Source organism: Microcebus murinus, chromosome 16 (genome assembly GCF_040939455.1).
Source record: "Microcebus murinus isolate Inina chromosome 16, M.murinus_Inina_mat1.0, whole genome shotgun sequence".
Taxonomy (NCBI): Eukaryota; Metazoa; Chordata; class Mammalia; order Primates; family Cheirogaleidae; genus Microcebus; species Microcebus murinus.
This window is the reverse complement of record NC_134119.1, coordinates 787,756-809,586: the sequence shown is the minus strand read 5'-3', so window position 1 is coordinate 809,586 and position 21,831 is coordinate 787,756. Positions and strand designations below refer to the sequence as shown.

The 21,831-nt window shown below is 59.0% G+C and overlaps 1 protein-coding gene across 7 annotated transcripts; it reads left to right on the top strand.

The window, feature by feature from the left end:
- Positions 1–5,487: 5,487 nt before the first annotated feature.
- Positions 5,488–19,840, top strand: ARFGAP1 (ARF GTPase activating protein 1). Of its 7 annotated transcripts, none has more exons than XM_012772944.3 (14): positions 5,488–5,642; positions 8,706–8,766; positions 9,201–9,310; positions 9,512–9,683; positions 10,219–10,319; positions 11,162–11,248; positions 11,798–11,894; positions 13,441–13,497; positions 14,746–14,778; positions 15,632–15,661; positions 16,497–16,553; positions 17,082–17,141; positions 18,233–18,309; positions 19,078–19,840. In XM_012772944.3, exons 2-14 carry the CDS (start codon positions 8,707–8,709, stop codon positions 19,418–19,420), a joined length of 1,284 nt encoding a protein of 427 aa, XP_012628398.2. In that variant the 5' UTR covers positions 5,488–5,642; position 8,706; the 3' UTR covers positions 19,421–19,840. The 7 variants fall into 7 exon arrangements, with proteins under 7 accessions (XP_012628398.2, XP_075866921.1, XP_012628396.2 ...); XM_076010806.1 differs by having other exon boundaries at positions 8,703–8,766; positions 18,239–18,309; XM_012772942.3 differs by having other exon boundaries at positions 8,703–8,766.
- Positions 19,841–21,831: the final 1,991 nt, after the last annotated feature.

The window sequence follows — 21,831 nt, the reverse complement described above, 5'->3', positions numbered from 1 at the left end:
CTCGCCATTCAACCCCCATCGTGTTCTCAGACATCAGTCACCTTGGAGCTGGGCTGGCAGGTGCTTGCTGGGCAAAGCTAATGCCTTTCTGAACCCCTGGGCTGGCTCCTGCCTCGAACCGATTTGAGCATAGTGGCCTTGCAGGCGCCCAGCCGTGGTCTAAGTGACGGTTTTGGGATCAGGCAGAGGGGGGCTGAGGCTGGCTGGGGGCTGGGAGCTGCGGCTCTGAGCACATCTCTGCTCTGCTCTGACTGTGGGATGCCCCGTGGACCCCTGACCCTATGGCCACGGAAGGCTCAGGAATGGGATTCCAACTCCATGGAATTCCAACTCCAAACCCAGGGAAGGTTCTGCCCACAAGAGCCGTGGCCCCGAATGCGCCCAGACCCTGCCTGGCTCCCGACTCCCTGCCGTCCTGCTCCCGCTGCTGCCTCTAAACCTTTCTGCTGACAGTTCTCAGGAGATGGGAAGGATGAGCAGCTTCCGTGGAGCCTCGTGGGGTCTGACTGCTTGCTGGAGGGCAGCGAGGGCCTGCGTGGCCCCAGACGCCCCTTAAGCTCAGTGGGAAACACCCCTGGACAGTGAGCCGTGGGACCTGGCTGAGCCCAACATGGGGGTGTTTTCAAGGTGAGCTGAGAGACCAGGTAGACTAAGGGGTCTGGTGATGTCGGGCCCAGATGTGGCTCTCCTGGGGGCCCCAGAGCCCTGGCCAGCTGATAGGATTAGAAGTCATTTCAAGGCTGGGCGTGGTGGCTCACGCCTGTAATCCTAGCACTCTGGGAGGCTGAGGCGAGAGGATCACTCAAGGTCAGGAGTTCAAAACCAACCTGAGCAAGAGTGAGACTGTGTCTCCACTAAAAATAGAAATTAATTGGCCAACTAAAAATATACAAAAAAATTAGCCAGGCATGGTGGCGCATGCCTGTAGTCCCAGCTACTTGGGATTGCTTGAGCCCAGGAGTTTGAGGTTGCTGTGAGCTAGGCTGACCCCACGGCACTCTAGCCTACGCAACAGAGTGAGACTCTGTCTCAAAAAAAAAAAAAAAAAAAGAAGTCATTTCAAGATGCTCGTTGGGTTTTGGCTGGCCGGCCGGCAGGCTAGCTGGCTTCACGTCTAGATGCGGGCAGTGGTGCTCCCCGAGAGCTGCCTGCATTGCCAGAGCAGGAATGCGTTTTTGACTGCAGGGGCCACGGAAGGCTGACCCGACAGGAAGGAATGTGGGGCCTGGGGACCCCACCCCGATGGCCGTGCTGGGGGTGTGGGCCAGGATGCTGCTGGATGGCATTCTGGCAAGGTTGGCCCAGGGTCCTCTGGGGTGGGGGAGGCCTGCATCTGCATCCGTGTGCTGCTGCCACAGCTTGGGGGAACCCAGGCCCATCTGTCCAAGGCCTGAGCCACGGCCTTGGCAGCTGTGCAAGGTGAACACAGCAGGACCTGCCTTGCAAGGAAGCCCTGGGCAGGCGTCTGCCCTTGGGAGCACCCCATCACCACACCTGCTGTCACTGTGCAGATGGGGGGCCCAGCACAATTGTCCTGAGCTGACAAGCTTGAAGGCATGTGCCCACACATGCAATACCCGTGCATGCATATGCACCACTCACATGCACACCAAATGCACATGTAAGCACACACACGCACAAGCATATACATGCGTGCATGCATATGAACACAAACGGCATGCACTCCAATGCACACACTTGCACTTATACACACATACACAACCACACACAGCAATACACACATCACATGCACACACACGCACCAGCCCTGTGTAGCTCTGGCTGTTTTCTCAGGCTCAGGCACCCCTGCTGAGAGCTGGCTGGGCCCTCTGGACAGGGCTGACCTGGCTTTGGGGCCTGCCCAGGGTCACAGAGGACCTTTGCTCAGAGCCCTGCCTGTGGTCTATTCCTTGTGTTTAGAATGAAAGCTCTGTGGCTGCCATCTCTGGGACCAGGAGTGGCTTTCCCCATCAGAGGACAATTCTGGCTCCACACACCCTCCTTCTCCTACTCTGAGGAGGACCTTACAGACATCTGGGTGCAAACCTTGGCTCTACTACTTACTGGATTATACTGTGACTCAGTTTCCTCATCTGAACAATGGGTTCATATCAGAAAGAACATGTGTGGTTGTCACGAGGTTTTAGTGAGATCTTCCTCAGCAATCCCAGGGCCTCAGTTCTGATGAGTGCTCAGGAAGTGTGGGCTCTTGGCTCAAAAGGAACATTGGAGATACCTCATTTTGCAGATGGGAAAACTGAGTCCAGGGAGAGGCAACAGTTTGCTTTGTGTCCACGGTGACTTCACAGGTGACCTAGACTGCTGCCTGGATTGCAGCAGTGTCATTTCTGCTCACCTGCACATGTCCAGGTGGCTGCTGGGAGCCCTTCTCCACGCAGCCATTTGCTCCGAGGTTCTCGTTTCACCTTTGTGTTCATGTGCTCCATTCGATTCTCACTGAGAACTTCCAGAGCTTCAGGCTGGAGCCACAGAGATGAGCACATTACTGTGACTGAAAACTAATGGACTGTGGTGGTTGGTTCTAAAAGAAAAACAAACTATCTAAATACTTTAGATGCAGTAATACAAAGTTTTCTGTTTGTGGCTTCATGTTCTGCACCATTCACCTCTTTGTTGCCCGGACTCCACACCGTTACGAATGTCTTCTCCTCTCCACTCTGTGGTCACTGGATGAGCCTCAAGACTGCAGAGGCAGCAGGCTCACCCTGTCCTGGGAAGGGCCACACCTGTCTTTAGCTCTGGAGAGGCAGGCCTTGGTCTGGGCGAGGAAGCAGCCCCAGGCCTTCCCCAGCCTGGCTGGGGCTGGCTGATAAGGCAGCACTACGACTTTAATCAGAAAAGTGGAAGTTCAGCCTCCGCTAGTGGTTCAGTTACCTGATGCCAGATGTTGGCTCCAGCTGTGCCCTTTCCAGGACTGCTTCCCTTTCCCTCCCCTTTTCAACTTATTTTCCTTCATAGTCTGCTTCTTCCAGAAAGCCCACTGTGACTAATTCAGCACACAGCTCCCACTTCTGAACTCATGCAGCCTGTGCAGTCCTGACTACAGAATTTCTTGTCCTGAAGTCTACACTGTTCATATTGCTACTGTTGTAGATGCTGTTGGTGCCTGTCCACGTCACCTCACCCACCCCCTTCTGTGCACGTCAATGGCTTCCTACTCAAGTGTTACCAAGCAAGTCATGGACTCGCTGCTCAACACACATAGCACATAGAAGCCAATATCATAGCACCAGCTTTTGGGAAAAGAAAAGCTTTATTGAGAGTGAACTGGCAAGGACACAGGAGGCAATGATCCAATCTGCTCCCTCCCTACCCCTGCCCTGTAGAGAGCTATGAGGAGCGATCTGATTGGAGCATGCCAGGAAGTGATGCTGAGGTTCACGTCTTAATTCTGTCCCTGTTCCTTGATCTGAGCACTTTGGTTCCTCCTGTGGTTGACCTTTTAGTTCCCCCTGGCTCCAGGGTCACAAATCAGGCCCACTAGTTCATCTAGGGGTGCTCAGCTTATGTGACCTGCAATCTTGGGGTTCATGGCAACTGAAAAATAACTCACACAAAAAAAGATTTATTTTTATTACACAAAGAGTGGGCTGGTTCTGTGTTTACACAAGAACCAGTGACTCCCTCCTGTTGGGGGCTGATTCTGGTGTTATATCTTATACTAATTATTTACTATGGCCTGTAATGTACGTGTGTTGCCGATGCAGCAGTAGTCAGCATTTTTTTAGACATGGTCGTTGCCTTGTGACTTGATAAGAGGCCTGAGTTGTTGCACATAAGCAAATGCTCCCAACTCCCACACGGAGGGCCCCCGTGGTGGGAGTCTGGAGGCCATGAGAACAAGAACAAGAAGAACTCTCCCAAGAACTGGCCCCCGATTGATGGTTGGTAGTTAATGATGGGTAAGACTCCCCATGGAGGGGGGCGACCTAAAACAGGCACAACCGTGGGGGCCTGGGAGGAGCCACCGCCTGAGATTGAGACCAAGAGGATTACCCCTTCTGCTAATGGTAAGTGGTATCTGACAGGAGACTCTTGGGAATAAGAGCAGGGTCTTGAACCCTGTGGGGTCTTGAACCCTGAACTGAGCAGGGTCTGGAACCCTGGAGGGTCTTGAACCCTGAACTGAGCAGGGTCTGGAACCCTGGGGGGTCTTGAACCCTGAACTGAGCAGGGTCTGGAACCCTGGGGGGTCTTGAACCCTGTATAAAGGACGGGACCTTAAAGTGTTTATTGGCTTTAGTGCAAAAACATTGTTCATTTGCTTATGTGCAACAACTCAGGCCTTTTATCAAGTCACAAGGCAGCAACCGTGTCTGAAGAAAATGCTGACTACTGCTGTGTCAGGCAGCACATGGACATTACAGACTATAGTGAATGATTAGTATAAGGTATACCACCAGAATCAGCCCCCAACACCTTCCCAAGGGCTTCCCTTGGCTGCAGGGGAATGCTCATCTAGGCAGGCTGGAATTGTGGGGAAGTTGAGAGTGCCCAGGGGAGCTTTCAAACGATCATGTAGAGAAGTGCAAACAAACTGCAATGAGACACCACTTTGTAGCCACTAGCTGCAATAAAAAGACTGACAATGTTAAGTGTCAACGAAGATATGGAGCAACTGGAACTCCCATATTGCTGGCGGAAGTATAAAATGGTACAACCATTTTGGAAAACTGTTTAGCACTTTCTTAAAAAGTTCAATATGCACTTATCCCATCACCCAGAAATTTCATTTCTAGGTAATTACCCAAGAGAAATGATTTTTTTAAAATGCCCACAAAATACTTGAATTTCAAGCAAGCTTTGTTCACAATAGCCAAAACTTAGAGACAACTCCAGTGTCCAACATGTGAATGAACAAATGAGGCATATTCATTCAATGAACTACTACTTAGCAATGAAAAGGAACCAGTTATTGATAACGCACAACAGCGTGGATTAATCTCAAACACATGATAAGTGAAAGAGGACATCGCGGAAGAGTACATTTTGCATGATGCTGTTCATGCCGAATTCTAGAACAGACGACACTAAAACATGGGGGTGGGAAGCAAAGAGTGGCTGCCGCTGTTAGAAATGTTCTATAACCGACTGTGTTCTATAATTGACTGAGGGTTACACGGGCGGATGCAAAACTCTCAGAACTGTACATTTCACTGTACAAAAGTGGCACCTCGATAAAAATGCTTGCTCTCAATTATTTCTAGAGTCACATCCATCAATGAAAAACATGCGGGGTAGGCAGAAAAGCAACCAGTAAAAACAAACCGAAGTCCCTGCCTTGGCCTCCCGGAGGCGACCCCGCTCGACACCCTCTGCCCCTGCCCTGCAGGTCCCCGGCGCAGCCTGCGCAGTCCGCGCGTCGTGGGCCCTGAACCGCTGCGTCTCCATGGCAACCGCGCGGGCGCGCACTTCCGGACTCGAACCCGAGGCGGAAGTCCCGCCCCTGCCGGCTCCCGTGAGGCCTTGCAAAGCGCAACGTAGCCGGAAGCTGGTGGCGGCTGGTGGCGGCCGGTGGGCGAGCATCGCGCAGCCTCTGTGCAGCTGGACGGCGCGACCCCGGCCCGGCCCGACCCGGATCCCAACCCCAACCCGGCCCGGCCCGCAGCCCCACCCGCCAGGTAAGCGCGCGACTCGGCGGCGCGGACGCGTTGTCGCCCCCGGCCCCTCAGGGCCGCAGCCCCCGCCCGGGACCCGCCGCACCGCGGCTCCTCCGCCCGGTCCGGCCGCGTCCGCCTCGCTCGCCGCGCGCCCCTCGGCGCTCAGTGTGGGCCTGCGCGGGGCTCCCGCCGCCCTCGCCCTGCGCTGCTCCAGCCCGGGCCGGGGGCCTCCCCCCCCACAGCCCTGGGGCGAGCCGGGCCCTGCCCAGTCCCCTCAGCACCCTCTTCCCGAGCTCCTTCGGACCCAGGACCCGGCGTGGGGCCCCGAACCCCGAGCCCCGCCGCTTCCGCAGCCGGGGGGCTAGGGTGTCCGGCAGGCGTCGGGGAGCCAGCCCCGGCGGAGACACGGCCGCAGCCTGCTCTGTCCCTGCCTACCCTTGACGCGGGTGGTGGTCTTGTGGGAGGGAGGAAAACCAGGAGGGGCTTTTGAAGCTTTTTTTCAGTTTGCTTGCCTTTAGAGGAACTGTGCGTCCTGCCTGCCCTGGTGAAAACTTAGTCGCAAACCACCCAGTCTGAGCAATAATTGCTCTCGTTTACCGCAGGCCTAATATTCCCGCTGCGCTGTTGGTGAGAGCAGCAAAACAGGGCTCTAGTGGTGGTCCGGGACTGTCATAGCTCCTGGGTTCGTCTTGGCGTCCTTTTAGGGAACCATGTCCCTGCTAAGCTCAGAAATAGTCTGTGCTTTAGAAGGAGAAAGGGCTGCTGTTCTCAGAGATGGGTGTTTCTGGTGCTTTGGACAGTTTCTGAGAAAGATGATTAGTATTATCTACCTGCCACCTGTGTTACAGCCCTGGGGACTAAGTGGTGTCCTTAATTATCTCTTTTGATCGCGTGTGTTGAGAGTGTTCCAGGTGGTTTAACCAAGGAAAAGTGCCCCCACTTGGTCCAACGTTTACTGAGGTTATGCCCACTTGCAGAAAGAGGTACATTTTTATCATCTTGGTTTCGAGTGTTGAGAGTTCTTGGATTGTTTTTTAAGATAGACTGTATTTATGCTTTTGAAAGTTAGGAGTTATTTGTTTTCGTGTTATTAGACTTAGTATTTCAGAGAACTCAGCCTCTCAAACATCCAGAATTGGTCACATGGTGGAGTTCCTTTTAAAATCCACGCCACGTCCTTCACTTCCCCAGGTTTTCTCCCTGCGGTAGTTGTGGGAATATCCTTCTGCTTATTTTACTCACAGATTCAGAGCTGTCTCACTAGGGTTCTGACTTTTGTTTGTCAGTTGACTGAGATGTGAGCCCCTGAGGGCAGGAGTGGTGCTGTGGAAACAGGACTGAGAGTGGAGACCGGTACTGGTCTCCTGCAGCAGGGCAGCTGTGACCACCTGCCCGCCCCACACAGGTCCTGCTCGGCTCACAGTCGTTTGTGTGCCTGTCCCGTGTACCAGCTCTGCCTGGGCCCTTGTGCTGTGGCTGTGAGAGCTCAAACCCAGAGTGCAGCTCTGCCCCTTTCCTGCCTTCAGTGCTGTGGGTGGCAGTTATCCTCCTGAATGGGTCACGGAAGGCCGAGTCTTGTGGGCTGGAGTAACCATCACAACCTGCGGTTTTAGGACACTGCCGTCACCTGTGGCACAGAGAACCGGTGTTTATCTCCTAACCTCAAGTAGCTCAAAGGTAGGGGCTAGGGCATATGAAGTCACAGGCTGCCAGATTGAGAGGGTCTGGCTGCCTGGAGAGCCAGGGCCCCCTCAGGGATGCCTCATCTCTGCACATTTAAGACTGAAGGCCAAGTGTGGGACAGAGTTTTTCTGAAACTTTTTTTTTAACCCATACGTGGAGTGAAGCTCCCCCTGTGCCACTAGTAGAAAAGCTGGTTGGTCTAAACCATCACCTTAAATACAGCAGTGAAGGAGGAAGGGATGCTGCTGGAAAGGACAGCAGTGCACGTGTGTAGCTTCCCAGCTCTAGGGTGCTGTGTTCCTCACGCAGTGGCGTGTTGCCGTGTGAGTTGGGGAAACAGCCCACAGCTCTGTTCATCCCGAGAGGCAGGTGAGCGTCAGAGAGCCAGCGCGCAGTTGTGGCCGGCAGGGGTACAGGTGGCCTGAGGTCCAGTTCCACTGCCTCCAGGCTGGACGCTCTGTCCTACGTCTGCTCTGCGGTGTGTGCTGGACCTGTGAGCTGTTCCCCTAACTCAGGTGGCAACACACACCACCATGTGTGTTCATTCGCAGCTGACGCTGGGGTTGGCCTCACACCCTTTCTCCGGCTCTGAGTCTCTTTATACTGACTTTCCTGGTTGTGGGTTAAGTGGGCCATCAGCTGAAGCTGAGTTCCGCTGGAGCCAGTAGATCCCTGAGGAAGTGGATTTTCTCTTCAGCCTGAGCCTCATTGCCGCTGTCCCCACCAGTGTCCCTGTGAGGTATCGTGGCAGGTCTGGTGGCCCATAGGCGGCAGTCCTTGTCTTGCTGTGGCCACAGGATCTGGTGCCTCCATGCCCAGGGTGGCTCCATGGAGGAGCCACCAGCTCCTCCGTGGATGCTCCAGCAGGCTGGTCTTTTCATACACAGCGGTCGGGGGCTCTGCTTCTGCCCCGGCCCAGGCGGGAGCCCCCCCCCCCCCCCGTACCATGTTGGAGAGGTGGAGGGGAGGGCTAGCATGCACGGTCCCCAGAAGTGACCAGCCCAAGTCGGATGTGTTTCCTTTTAAGTGTGAAATGTATGTGTGTTCTATAAGGACTGCTACTTGCTGTGGATTTCACCATTGGAAAACAGGATTTCCTATGAATTATACAGTTTTGGTGGTACATGATGCTTATGTAAAGGAGATCCCAGTAATTATGTGGTGTTCCGAATCATTGCAATGGCCGTGGCCTGGGAGTACCGTAGCGTGGGCGGGGGTGGGGTGGGGGGCCCTACAGCGGGGGTCCCTATCGTTGCCAAGTATCTCTATAGCTTCTCCTAAGCAGCTCAGTGGGATTTTTCTTACCTGTCCTATAGTATTTTTGAAGGGACAGTTTATTTTATTCCTTGTAAAATTATCTGTTCATAAATTTAAAAAGTTTGTTTTTCTCCTTTGCAGCAGCATGGCCAGCCCACGAACCAGGAAGGTGCTTAAAGAAGTCCGAGTGCAAGATGAAAACAATGTGAGCGCTGCCTCCCGTCCACGCTTTGCCCAGGGCTGGCTGGTCTCCAGGGAGCAGCGCACGGCTGTCGTGTCGCTCCGTGGAATAGCTGCACTCGTGGTGCATGGCCGTGCTGAGCGGGTTGGGGGGAGCAGCTGATGGCTGAAGAGGCTGTTTCTGGTGCTCACCAGGGCTGGCTGCTGGGGCTGGGGGCTCCTGCCACGTTTCTCAGGGCGTGTCCACCTGGTCTTCCCCTCAGACATTGCATCGCCTGGGAGGCTCTTTCCCTTGAGGCTTCGCCCCGGCCCACTGTCTGGCCACTGGCTTGTTTGTGCGAGCTCTTGTCCAGGGCCAGCTCCTGCTGCCTGGCCTCTCTAGGGGTCACCTGTTGTATCCTTGGGGGTCCCTGGGTTCTGCCCTGAGCCACCCGGCAAATTGTTTGTGGCCCTTTGCAGGTTTGTTTTGAGTGTGGCGCGTTCAATCCCCAGTGGGTTAGTGTGACCTACGGCATCTGGATCTGCCTGGAGTGCTCGGGGAGACACCGCGGGCTCGGGGTACACCTCAGGTCAGTGTCCTGCTGTCCAGCCTCTGCAGGATCCCATGTCTAACCTGGCCTGCTCCAGGGACACCGTGGCGCAGGGTTTCAGCCGGCTGGCACTCAGCTCCATGCAGCTCCTCAGGCTGTCAGAGTCACAGCCCTGGTTTTGGCGGGGAGGCCCTGGGAGTCCCCAGTGCTTGGTGATTAGGTCAGGCCTCTGGTTTCCAGCTTCGTGCGCTCTGTCACCATGGACAAATGGAAGGACCTCGAGCTTGAGAAGATGAAGGCTGGTGGGAACGCCAAGTTCCGGGAGTTCCTGGAGTCCCAGGAGGATTACGATCCCTGCTGGTCCCTGCAGGAGAAGTACAATAGCAGAGCCGCAGCGTTATTCAGGGATAAGGTAATGACCAGCCCCCACTCGCCGGTGTGGTGCCTGCTCCACCCCTTGTGGCACTTGGGCCGTGGTATTCAGTGGTTCTGGAGTTAGAATCTTCCATCAGTTCTGACATGCCCATCGGGGCACAGTTCGGGTGCAGACAGGGACACTGGCCCCTGCTGCCTCCAAGCCAGCGTCTTCTTCTCAGAGGAGAGACAAGTGTCCCGTAGTTGACAGAGACGAACGAGACCTCCCCAACTCCAGGCGAAGGGCCTGTGATCCATGATGCCATGGCTGCGATACTTTTGGAAATCAGGGGCCACATGTGTGGTTCCTGTGGGTTTGAAGTTGGGGCCTCACTGTTCAGGAGCTCACTAATGCAGTCGTCCATCACGGCCAGGGAGACCTGTTGTGCAGATCTGAGCCTGTGGCCGCCAAGGCCGGGGAGGAGGCTGCGTGTGGTGGTGGTCTGGGCGAGCTGTGGCTGGCTGTGCCTGAGTAGATGGGTCCACGGGTGGCACAGGACAGTCCGTGCTAACTACCTGTGTCCCCTTGTCAGGTGGCCACCCTGGCTGACGGCAGAGAGTGGTCTGCGGAGTCCTCGCCTGCCCAGAACTGGATCCCGCCTCAGCCCAGGACGCTGCCGCCCACCACCCACCGGTAGCTGCTCCCCTGCCTGCGAGTTAGGCCTCAGCCCTGCTCCCTGCCAAGCCCTGATCTTAGCCATAGCTCGGGGTCCCCACAGAAGCCTCAATTTCCTGCTATTGTAACAGCTACGGTTGTGAGCTGTTCCTTCCCAAAAGCCAGGGGGAAAAACAGCTTTTAGTAAAGATTCAACCAATAAAAAAAGACACATCTAAAATAAAAAACAGTTCCTCCCTGGTCTGCAGGGGCGAGCCCCACACAGCTTCTCCTAGAGCGTACGCACCATGCGTTGCAGCTACGCGAATCGTGGCATCGTGGAGCTGTGGACGGTGTTCCCTGTCTCCGTCTGCTCCCGCTGCAGGGAGTGTCCCTATGGAGGGTGGCGGGGAGTGACTGGGTCCCAGAGGACCCCTGTGTGCACTGGGTGCCCAGGCCCCCCCCCCCCCCCCCAGTCCTCACTCGTGCCCATGGCCCTGCTTCCTGCTGCTGCCGGGTCCATGTCCAGGGGCTTCTGGTCCTGGCACCGTTTACGACTTCTGCTTGTTCCCAGCCCTGGTCCCTCTTGCGCCATCCCCAGCTGCCTCCCCGCCAGTGTGGAAGGCACAGAGCCGCCGTCAAGGCCCCTTGGGAATCCCTGGCTGAGTGTCTCCGGGAGTTCAGCGGCTGTGACCCGAGCATCCTTTTGGCCAGAGCCGGAGGCTGGCCTGGCCTCGGGTGCTCTCCGGTGGTGGGAGGGCACCTCCCAGGGGGACCACGTGGTTCCAGTGGGCGCTGGTGGAGCTGCCGTGGTGCCGGCCATTTCCTGCCTTACCCTCCACCCAGCACTGGCATCACCAACCTCTGGCTCTTGGTTTCAGAGGTCCCAGCCAGCCGCAGAACGTGACTGCCTCCTCCGACAAGGCTTTTGAAGACTGGCTGAGTGATGACCTCGGCTCCTATCAAGGGTGAGGCCTCTCGAGACGGGTCAGCTCAGGCAGGCAGCCCCCCCGGGCTCGGACTGTGGGGTGGGACTGCTTCCTTCCTGTGCGCAGCGGATGCAGATGCTGAGCGTGCGCTGCGTGGGGCCCAGCTGTGGCCAGCCCTGGCCAGCCCAGGTTTGAATTGGGGTCTTGAGTGTAGAAAAGACCTAATGCTTAGGAGAAAAATTATACATTTTTCTCCTGGAATCTACCTGATAGGCAGATGAATTTTTATCCCCAAAGCTACGTAAACTGTTTCAACCTTTCTCCCAGTAACTGTCCACCCAGGGTTCAGGGCTTGCAGAGGATCAAATGGCCACACGGCCAGGGGTCTTTCTAAACGAGCAGAGAGGGCAGCACTCGGTATGCTGAGCTGAGCTGCAGAGGCTCACGCCCCACTGGGTGCACCTGTGTGTCCTGTTTGTGGTGGAGGTGGCAGGTCCTCTGGGGCCAGCCCCTCCTCTGTCCCAGGTCCCAGTGCCCATAGTGACGCAGGGCTCACGCCAGCTGCTGCTTTTGGTGCTTTGCCTTCAGGGCCCAGGGCAGTCGCTACGTGGGGTTTGGGAACACGCCACCGCCGCAGAAGAGAGAAGATGACTTCCTCAACAACGCCATGTCGTCCCTGTACTCGGTGAGGAGGCTCGGGCCCTGCGGCGCACACCTCCCGTGGCAGGCCTGGTGTGAGGGGCTGCCTGGAGCCACGGATGGGGGGACCCACAGAGGGCAGTGCCGGCAGTCTTGGAGACACTGTTTAGTTCCGGTGTGCGGTCCCCTTACCGTCAGTGAAATTTTCTTCTGAAATGTGGCTTAAGTTATTTACATCTGAAATGTATTTAGTCACTTTCCTAACTTTTGGCACAAAACGTATAGTTAGAACCTCACTGCGTCTATTCCCCTGAAGAGCAGGTTTCCTATGGAGCCCACGTCACCTCCTCTCGAGGAGGGTGCTGAGCGTGGCTGGCAGACAGCTCTGGCGGGGATTCCGTGGCAGAGACCAAGCAGGGAGCTGCATGGGTACAGCTGCCCTCTCCAGGCTGGCAGTGCCTGGACCGGGTGCCTCACCCCTCCCTCCTAAGGGTGCCTGACCTCAGGGCAAGTGTCAGGGTGTGACCCTGGGCTGGCTGCCAATTTTCCAGTCAGGGAAATGAATTTTGTCAGACTTTGACTTTTCAAGAGTATTGTTACTATGTTTTAAGAACGGTTTTGCTCATTGCAGTATTGCTGTCTGCAATACCAATAACTGTAAACCACCTGCAGGCCTTGCTAGTGAGGCCGGTTAGATGGAGCCAGGGCAGCGTTCAGATGCTGCCATGTGAAGGACGACGAAGGTTTTCAGTAGCAATACGGCAACCTGCAGCTGCAGGCATGGAGGGTGGGCACGGCGTGTGAGAAAGGGTGGCACAGGAATCTGTTTTCATGCTGTGTGTGCACGCAAAGGCACTGGGCAGACAGCCATGCGTGGTCTGGGCTGACCACACGACAGGGATATGCCCAGCACCATCTTTGAACCGTGCACATTCATCATTCCAAAAATGAGTGAACTTTCTATTCAACAATTATGTAAGTGTATCTCTTCATCTCCAAGAGCCCTGTCAGTGGATCTCAGGAGCTCCAGGGCGTGTAACTTCCCGTTGCTCAGGATAGCCATGGTCGCATTCTCTCACAGTTGTTGCTGGACCTTCTTTAGGGAAGAAAAGCATGAATTTAGCTACTGTCTGTAGGGTTTCTCTTGTATGTCTGTTCTCCAGGGACAGCTGAGTTTAGTTATCTTTCAAAGTGGAGGGGCCTCTGCATTTCTTTTAGGAGCGAGAGAGTAAGGGGTGACTTAAATGAGACGTTTACATTTCTGAATGTCTGCATCTTAACCTTGGAGGCTTAGGAGAAGGCAACCTTGAACATGGACGGGCAGCAGGCCCCGTGGCAGCCACAGCCCCGCCCACAGCTGTCCATCTGCTTCTTGGCGGGGGTGGGAAGGGCGCCAGCTCCGGGGCCTGCAGATGGGCCGAGGGCGGACGCTGTGCCACCTGGGTGCTTGTGAGATGAGCCTCGTTTCCGTGGCAGAAGCAGGAACAGCAGAGGTGTCTGAGGCACCCCCTGCGCGGTCACCCTTTTAGACTTGGGCCTTGGGCAGAGCACGCCCGCCACGCGTGACCTGGGCTGTTTCTCGCCTCCCTCAGGGCTGGAGCAGCTTTACTATCGGAGCCAGCAGGTTTGCCTCGGCTGCGAAGGAGGGCGTAAGTAACCGTCCCCAGTGTTTTGATGGCCGCTGCTGGCCTGGGGTTCTGGGAGCTGTGGGGGCATGTGGACGGGGGTCCTGGGAGTGCCAGCCCTCTGTGCACGGGCCTGAGTCCCCCAGCCAGGGAGGTCCTTGGGCCTGGACGGCTCTGCAGGACCACACAGCAGTTCTTGCTGTGGCTGGTGTCCCCCTCCGTGTCAGAAGTGGCCTTGCCCGCTGGGAGCGGGGGCAGGTGTGGCCCCGACTCGTCCCCAGGCCCTGGTCTGGCCTGGTGAAATAGCTCATGGGCACCTTGTGCCCCTTAAGTGTCCACTTCTGGGTCTTCAGAGTGGTGGTTTGATGGTCGGGTTTTGTGCCTCGCCCTTGCCTGCCTGGGCCCGAGGACAGGAGGATTTGGGGTCAGCCAGGACAGCTGTGGTGTGTGAGGCAGTGACTTAGCAAGCAGGGCCAGTGAGGGACAGGCCTGACACCCGGGGAAGTGCGGGCCTGGGCCGTGGCTGTGGTGTGAGAGGAGAGGGGTCCAGGAGGGGATGGGGAGCCCAGAGCCAAGGGCCGGGCCTGCTGTGATGGCCCCGAGCGCCTGGAGCTGCCCTGGCAACGAACTGGAAGCCTCCCTGGTGGTCTTGGCATGAGTGAAAGTCAGCGCACACTGGCCAGGTGCTCCCCACGGCCTAACAGGCCCTTCTTGCTGCTCTCCCCTGTGAGGGGTCCGAGTCCTTGTTGAGTAGGGCAGGGGGCCCTGCAAGGGGCAGTGGCCAGGCATCCAGGGTGCAGCTCCTGCAGCACCGTGGCTTTGCCACTTAGCTGTTGCTGGTTCCCCCCAGGGCCTCTGCTTCCTCATGTCTGAGGGTGCCTGCAGCCGGGACACTCCAGGAGCCTCCATCTGGGTGTCCCTGGCCAGGCCTCTGCTCCTTTCCTCACGTGTGAAGGCGATCAGGGTGCTGGGCCCTGGGCTGCCCCGGCCTTGTCCTCTGCACCAGGGGCCTGGTCCTGCCACAGCCTAGAGCACAGTGTTGGCCCCCTGTCCCCCAGGCCTGGCACAGCACAGGCATGCCCTGGCCCAAGTCCCCACTGGGCTGGCGCTTGTGCTAACCCAGGCATGGCCTATGGCTCCTCTGGGCTCGTGGGAGCTGCTGCCAGGCAGGAGGCAGTGCGGGAACTGAGTCTCTCGAGTACCAAAGGAGAGAAGCCTCATGGCCAGTGCGAGACACTCGATTAAAGGGCTCTATCTTTGTTTTTATTTTAGGCTACAAAATTTGGATCCCAAGCAAGTCAAAAGGTAACGTAGGAGCAGCTTTCGTACTCCAGCGTGTTTTCCAGCTCAGATCCTGAGTCTGTGACACCACGTGGAGTGTCCAGAAGCCGCCTGGTTCCCCCTCTCAGGCCACACGCACAGGGCCTGGGTCCCAGCCTAAGAGGGAGGGACGTTCCTGGCATCGGCGCCATCACCTCGTGTGTCTGCGCACTTGGCAGGGGAGTGCGGGGCTGTGCCAGCTCGGGCCCTGCAGGCCAACTCGTCTCCCCAGCCGTTGGCAGCTGGCACAGGTGTGAGGCCACCGTGCGGTGACCATCCCTTTGGGAGAGGGACCCCCAAGCTCAGCAGTCGAGCCACACTGGCAGCCGTCAGCCCTGCGCTGTGGTCGGTTCGTCCTCCCTCTGCCGGCCGTGGCGGCCTCGGGCCTTGGCCTTCTTTCCTTCTTCAAAGCTTGGTTGGTGGCCCCCGGTTCCCACGTGGTGGCCGGGGCTGTGTGGGACCCACCTCTGCAGGGCTCAGGGTCAGAATCGCCTGCGGGAGGCAGCGGCCACATGGGCTTTCCAGGCGTGGAGCTGCGAGTGGCCTTCAGGTTGTGTCCCGCCACCTGAGAGGGCCCCCCCTCGCGCGCCGCTAGTTGCGGTCGCAGGGACATTGCCTGGCTTTGTTCCAGGCCCCTGAGTTGCGTTGGCTTAGGCGGTTCTGGAACATGTCAGTTTGGAACAGAAGTATAGTCGGGCTGCAGGTGGGGAGCGGCTGGTGTTGAAGCCGCCTTGTGTGACCCCCACCCCACCCCGCCGTGCACGTGGAGGTGCCTCCTGGTGTCACTAACACTGCTTCCCACCTTGCTCTCTCCTGTCTCCCTGCCACCGCGGCACAGTTTTGGGGTCACAAACAGCAGCCAGAGCCGGTAAAGCCCGAGTCTGCCCGTGCCCCGAGGTGCCTGCTCCGCATGTGCTCAGCTGCCCGGCTCTCCTCGCCTGCGTGTGCACAGACCCTGCTCCCTGGCCCGTCACGGCCGCAGCTCCTTTAAGATCCAGGACCTGGGTGCTGCCCATGGAGGTTCTGGCCAGGCCTGGGGGCCCAGGGCCAGGGGCTGCTCGGCGAGATTTTCATTTCGTGCTATAGTTGCTTTGCACGGATTCCGTCCAATGAGGAGGCTCCTTCCTGTGTTGCGGAATTCTTCACCTTAAATCTCTGACCGTGCCTGCCCCGGCCTTGTGGGGAAGGGGGGCCCCTCATGCCACGTCCCCAGGCCCCTATGCTGCGGGGCACCAGCGTCAGGAGAGGCCGAACTCCGTCCCCAGCACCCACTTCTTGCGGCTGGCCGGTCTCTCTGCCCCTTCCCTCTCGGTGGGCTCAGTGCCGCTCCAGGGAGGGAGGGGACACACCTGTTTCAGTGCGGAGTGACCCACTGACCGCCGCTCGTGTGGGCTGGGCTCCGGGGCCGGCTGGTAGATGGGGGTTGCTGTCGACTCGGGTCCTCAGAGCTCATGGGCTCCTGCCAGCCGCCCCCTGCATCCGTGGGCCCTTCCTGCGAGTGTGGGCGGGCAGTGGTCTTGGCCTTCTCCCATGGCAGCTGTGTGCGCATCGGGGAGTCCGGTGAAATGTGACCCTGCTCCCATGTGCTTGCATCCCGCTGCCGTCCCTGCTGTTGGCAAAGCTCGAGCTGCCCTTGTTGGCCCCGTGCTGCCGCGTCCGCGGCGAAGGCTGCGTGTTGGGCTCATGCACTTCCCTCCCCGCAGGCTTCGGAGCTGGGCCACAGCCTGAGCGAGAGCGTCCTCAAGCCTGCGCAGGAGAAGGTAACGGGCGCTGCCGCCCTGATCTTACCCTCGGGCGGCAGCTGTGTGGGCGTGTGCCAGGCCGGGCGCGTCGTCCGTCCAGCAGTTTGGATCGCCCAGGTTCCAGACTCGGCCTGGCCTGGCGCGGCGCCCGCTCCTCTGCCCCGCCCCAGCTGCAGTGTGCACAGGGACCAGGTGGTGGCAGCCTGTCCCCGGGAGGTGTCGGCCCCATTGGCTCGTCCCCTCAGCACAACAGGGAGGTGGCAGGGCCCCCAGGGAGCCTGCCCCAGATAAGTTGGGGTCATCCGTGATACGAGTCATCATCTGTCACCAATGGCCAGCAGGTGCCACGTCTTCCAGGCCGTACCGTGGCACAGTCTCATGATGGTGAAGTCACTCTGGGGCCACTGTAGAGCTTTTGGGGCCGTGACGGGGTCCTCCTGCCCACATGGCTGTGTCAGGTCCTCCCACGCCGGCAGTTCCCTGTGCTGCTCTGAGGCTTTCGTCGGCCCCTCGCCCCCAGCTGACATTGAGTTTCAACCTGCGCAGGTGAAGGAGGGGAGGCTTTTCGACGATGTGTCCAGCGGGGTCTCTCAGTTGGCATCCAAGGTAGGGCAGGCCCTGCCGACGTGCGGGCATGGCCAAGCCAGTCTCCACATCCACGGCTGCACCGGGCAGGAGCGCAGGGCGCGTCCTCGGTGTGAGGAGGGCTGCCCGCTACCCGGAGGCCTGAGGGATGTGGAAACAGCTTGCGCCGGGGCTGGCCAGCCGCTAACTATTGTCTCTCCCTCTGCCCCTCTCGCTGCCGCTGGCCTTTCCCTCGGTAAGTGCCGGCGCCCGGCGGGAGCTGCTGTGGTCTCTGTGCCTACACAGGCTGCTCGGGGCTGCGTTCCGTTCTGTTTCCAGCAGGGGGTGCTGTGTGGGTGGGAGGAAGCCCGGGGGCCTGTGCCCACTGTGAGGAGCAGGCTGTGTCTGCAGGGGCTTCCTTGCTCTTCCCGTGTGGGCGTGCGTGGGCGTGCACACGGGGCTGTCCTGGCTGTAGCATGTCGCCTTTGCCTGAGCACTGCCGCTGTGTTGCTGTGTGTGTGTTGTGTGTGCGTGTTGTGTGCTGTGTGCGTGTTGTGTGCTGTGTGTTGTGTGTTGTGTGCTGTGTGCGTGTTGTGTGCTGTGTGCGTGTTGTGTGCTGTGTGCGTGTTGTGTGCTGTGCGTGTTGTGTGCTGTGTGTTGTGTGTTGTGTGCTGTGTGCGTGTTGTGTGCTGTGTGCGTGTTGTGTGCTGTGTGCGTGTTGTGTGCTGTGCGTGTTGTGTGCTGGGCGTGTTGTGTGCTGTGCGCATGTTGTGTGCTGTGCGCGTGTTGTGTGCTGTGCGTGCTGTGTGCGTGTTGTGTGCTGTGTGTTGTGTGCTGTGTGTGTTGTGTGCTGTGTGTGTTGTGTGCTGTGCGCGTGTTGTGTGCTGTGCGCGTGTTGTGTGCTGTGTGTGTGTGCTGTGTGTGTGTTGTATGCTGTGTGTGTGTTGTATGCTGTGTGTGTGTGTGCTGTGTGTGTTGTGTGCTGTGTGTGTTGTGTGCTGTGTGTGTTGTGTGCTGTGTGTGTGAGGCTCCTCTTATTTCTAGATCTTACGCTGGTCTTGGCAGCAGGGTGGCGTGAATTGGCTTTGGGGTTGGGGTCTCTGCGAGCAGCCCCTGTCCCCATCTCCTTCCAGGTCCAGGGAGTCGGCAGTAAGGGATGGCGGGACGTCACCACCTTTTTTTCGGGGAAGGCAGAGGACCCCTCGGATGGGTAAGCTGTGTCCCAGCCCAGCCCTGTGCCCCCGGTCCTCCCACGGGCTCCAGGTGAGCGGCGTTCCTGCTGGGCAGGTGGACCGATGGTGGGGCCAGGATGGCTGTGCAGAGAGGCCCATCTGCTTGCTCTGTGGGTCCCACGGGAGCGACCACCTCCCAGGCTGGTTTGGGGGATTCTCAAGGGGGGCCCTGTCTGCTCTTCCACTGTCTCCAGGCCTGGGTGGGCCGTGTGGGTAGGGCCTCACAGGTCCCTGGAGGACACGCTGCCCAGTTCCAGGTCGGCGCACCGTCCCTGCATGGCAGAGGCGTCTCCTTTGGGTGTGCAGGCAGTGGTGTGGCTGCAGCTGAGCAGGGCGGGTCCTACCCGTCCCCAGCCTCTGTCCCTGTGCCAGGCCACGCAGCCCTGTTGAGCTGGTCTCACCACAGTTGGGAGCTGATAGAAAAGGAATTTTTCTTCCAAATTGTCCTGGGGCGGGGGTGATCAGTGGGATGTGGGCTCTGGCTCTCTGGCAATGTCCTCAGCTCCAAAGCGACAGAGACACAGCTCCTGTCTGCCGAGGGCGGCCTGGGGTCACTCTCCTGGCAGAGGCCCCGCAGAGCTGCCGGGGGACGGGGTTCTGAGTGAGGGGCTAGACTCCTGGGCTCTGTTTGTTGGCCATGGAGTCTGTTCTCAGCCAATGGGCCGAGAGCTACCCAGGCTGGCGGGGCCCCTCGGTGTGATTTCTGGTTTTGTAGCAGCTGCTCAGAGTCCTCCTACTTTTACAAGACCCCCAGAGGGCCACGGTTACCAGAGCAGCGGCGGGGACAACTCGCAGAGCAGCACCATAGACCAGAGCTTCTGGGAGAGCTTCGGCAGCGCTGAGCCCTCCAAGGCCCGCAAGTCCCCGAGCAGCGACAGCTGGACCTGCGCTGACACCTCGGCGGAGAGGAGGAGCTCGGACAGCTGGGAGGTGTGGGGCTCGGCGTCCAACCAGTCCAACCACCGGAACAGCAACAGCGACGGCTGGGAGAGCTGGGAGGGCGCTGGCGGGGAGGGCAGGGCCAAGGCCGCCAAGAAGGCAGCGCCGTCCGCACCTGCGGACGAGGGCTGGGACAACCAGAACTGGTAGGGCCCTGCGCGCCCCACCCTGGCGCCCGTGGGTCCCTGCGTTTGCACTCTGCCCTTCCTCCCGCTTCCATCCGACCCGAGAAATGGCCACCACGGCCGCACAGGCGGGGCCCTGGGGACTCGGGCGGGTGCCATCTGGCCAGGTGGGGCTGGCTCGCCCTCCAGGGCTGTGTGGGGGACACCTGCCCATCCCACACCCCACGTCTCCTTGGATTCCGTTGGGTCTCGGGACCCGGCGCCATCTGCTGCCAGGCAGTGGGTGCGGCACAGCGCCCTGGGACCGGCCGGCAGCCGACTCGCCGAGAAGCATCCCCGGGGGCTGGGACCACGTCATGTGCAATGGTGTCAGCGACGAGAGTCGTTGCTTTCCCTTGAAATGTTGTGTTTTTTTTTTTTACCGTTAAAGGTTTGCTCTAGTTCATTTTTTCTTTTTGAAGAAAATGCCTGGAGTTTTAAAGGTGGAAACACCAAAAGCAATACGAGAGCTCACACTGCCGTCTGACCACCCTCCTCTCCCTGGCCTTTGCTGTAAAACTCGAGCTTGTAGCCCTCAGTGGCCACTGCCAGTTCCATCTCAGCAGACAAACTCGCTTCTGGTGGCCGTGCCCGGCACCCGGCCCTTCTCAGCACTTGAACTCCGTGGTCCCGGAACCCGGAGGGAGCAGGAGTGAAGTGCAGCTCGGAGGGGGCTTGGGGAGGGGAGGGCAGGTGTGAGGGAGGCTGTGCTCCCCCAGGGCCGCTCCCCAGGTTTTGGGGCATCGAGCAGCCTTCTCCCTGGAGCCCTGCCCGAGCAGGGCTGCCGTTCAGCATCTGCCTGGTGCTGTGGAGGGTCCAGCTCCTGGGTCGTAGCCACACTTGTGGCTTTGTCCCTGTCACACTGCCCTGTCTTCTGTCATTTGAGTCTCTGACTGCCCAGAGCCTGTGGACTATGTGACTAAGCTTCCTTGCAGGCAGCTGCGTGAACATGGCTCGAGTGGCCCCCCTGCCTCCCAGGACCCTGGCGTGGCTGCTGCACATGGCGCCTCTCCCTGCACCCTCCCTGCCAACCTTGGTTCTCACAGGAGCTCATGCACCCCGCGCCTGTGTGTGTGTGCGTGTGCACGTGTGCATGCTGTCCCCGCCCCACTCTGCCGCTGCTGCGCTGTGTCCGCTGCACCCTGTCGCCATGTGCGGGGCGTGTTGTGGTCTGGGCCTGGGTTCCTGGGCTCATCCCCTGGGATTCAGCCTCCTCCGAGCATGACGGGCCGTATACAAGGGGTCCTGGTGCTGCTTTCCCTTGGTGGCTGGCATGGGGGGCCGGTGCCCTCAGCTGCGGTTGGGTCTGAGGTCGGCGGCCAGAGGCTCCGAGTGATGAGAGCCAGCACGGAGGTGTCACAGTGGACCAGCCAGGAGGACCGAGGAGGGGGGTCTCTGTTGGGCAGGGCCATGACTTTCTCGAACTGAGGATTAGGAGATGGAACGTGATGAGGCAGGTTGCGTGTTGCTGCTCGAGGGGCTCAGCTCTGGTTGCTTGGGCCCCTGTTAGGAGGGGTGGTCCGAGGAAGGTGGGCCCAGTCCGTTGCTCCTGTCTCCACACTAGCGCCCTTGCCCGTCAGGACGGCTGGGAGGCAGGCAGCCGCCCAGCCAAGGGCTGTGTTGGAGGGCGGTCCCCCGCCCCAGGAGCCCGTAGATACCAAGTGCAGGGAGTAGGGGGCTTGCACTTTGCAATTGGCTGCAGCAGAGGGTCCGGGCCACTGTGGAATGTGGGGGTGTGGTGGCCCAAACCCCAGCAAGCAGTGGGCCCCTCCCCTCTGAGGTGCTGGCTGGTGGGGCCTGGGATGCAGTGCCCAGCCTCTCAGGCCCGGTGTGTGCAGAGCCTATGGGGCACTGGCCAGTGTTCACTGAAGTACAGAAGCACGGGGGTGCCTGGCAGACCCCACGGGCCCCCTACCACTCAGGCATTGGGGGGATGAGGGGACCAGGGCAGGTGCAGCCAGTGGGGGTGGGGCACACACTGGAGGTTTGGGCGTGGACAGCTGGGTGACCCCGGTGTACTCTGGGTGGCCAGCAAGCTGGGGCAGTGGCCCCTGTGGACAGTGCCAAGGCCTGGGCTTCAGAAGGGCCCTGTGTCCTCCCAGAGACAGTGCGAGCCCCATAGCAGGGCAGCTGTGTGAGGAATGCTGTGGGTGTCGTGGCCTCTGCCTTCCATCCAGCCGTGTCCTGAAAAGTCAAGGTGCCACCTGTGGACAGAGGGTGACAAGCTAGGGGCCCAGTGGAGGTTCCAGCATCAGCCGTCTCCCCCCGGGGTGGCCTCCGTGTTCTGGGCAGCACTTTAGGCTTTGTGGGCCCAGGCTGCCTGAGGGCAGGTCCACCCAGACTCTGGCTCCAGGCCAGGCTGATCACCCTGGAGACACTATCTGCCGCTGGTCCCCA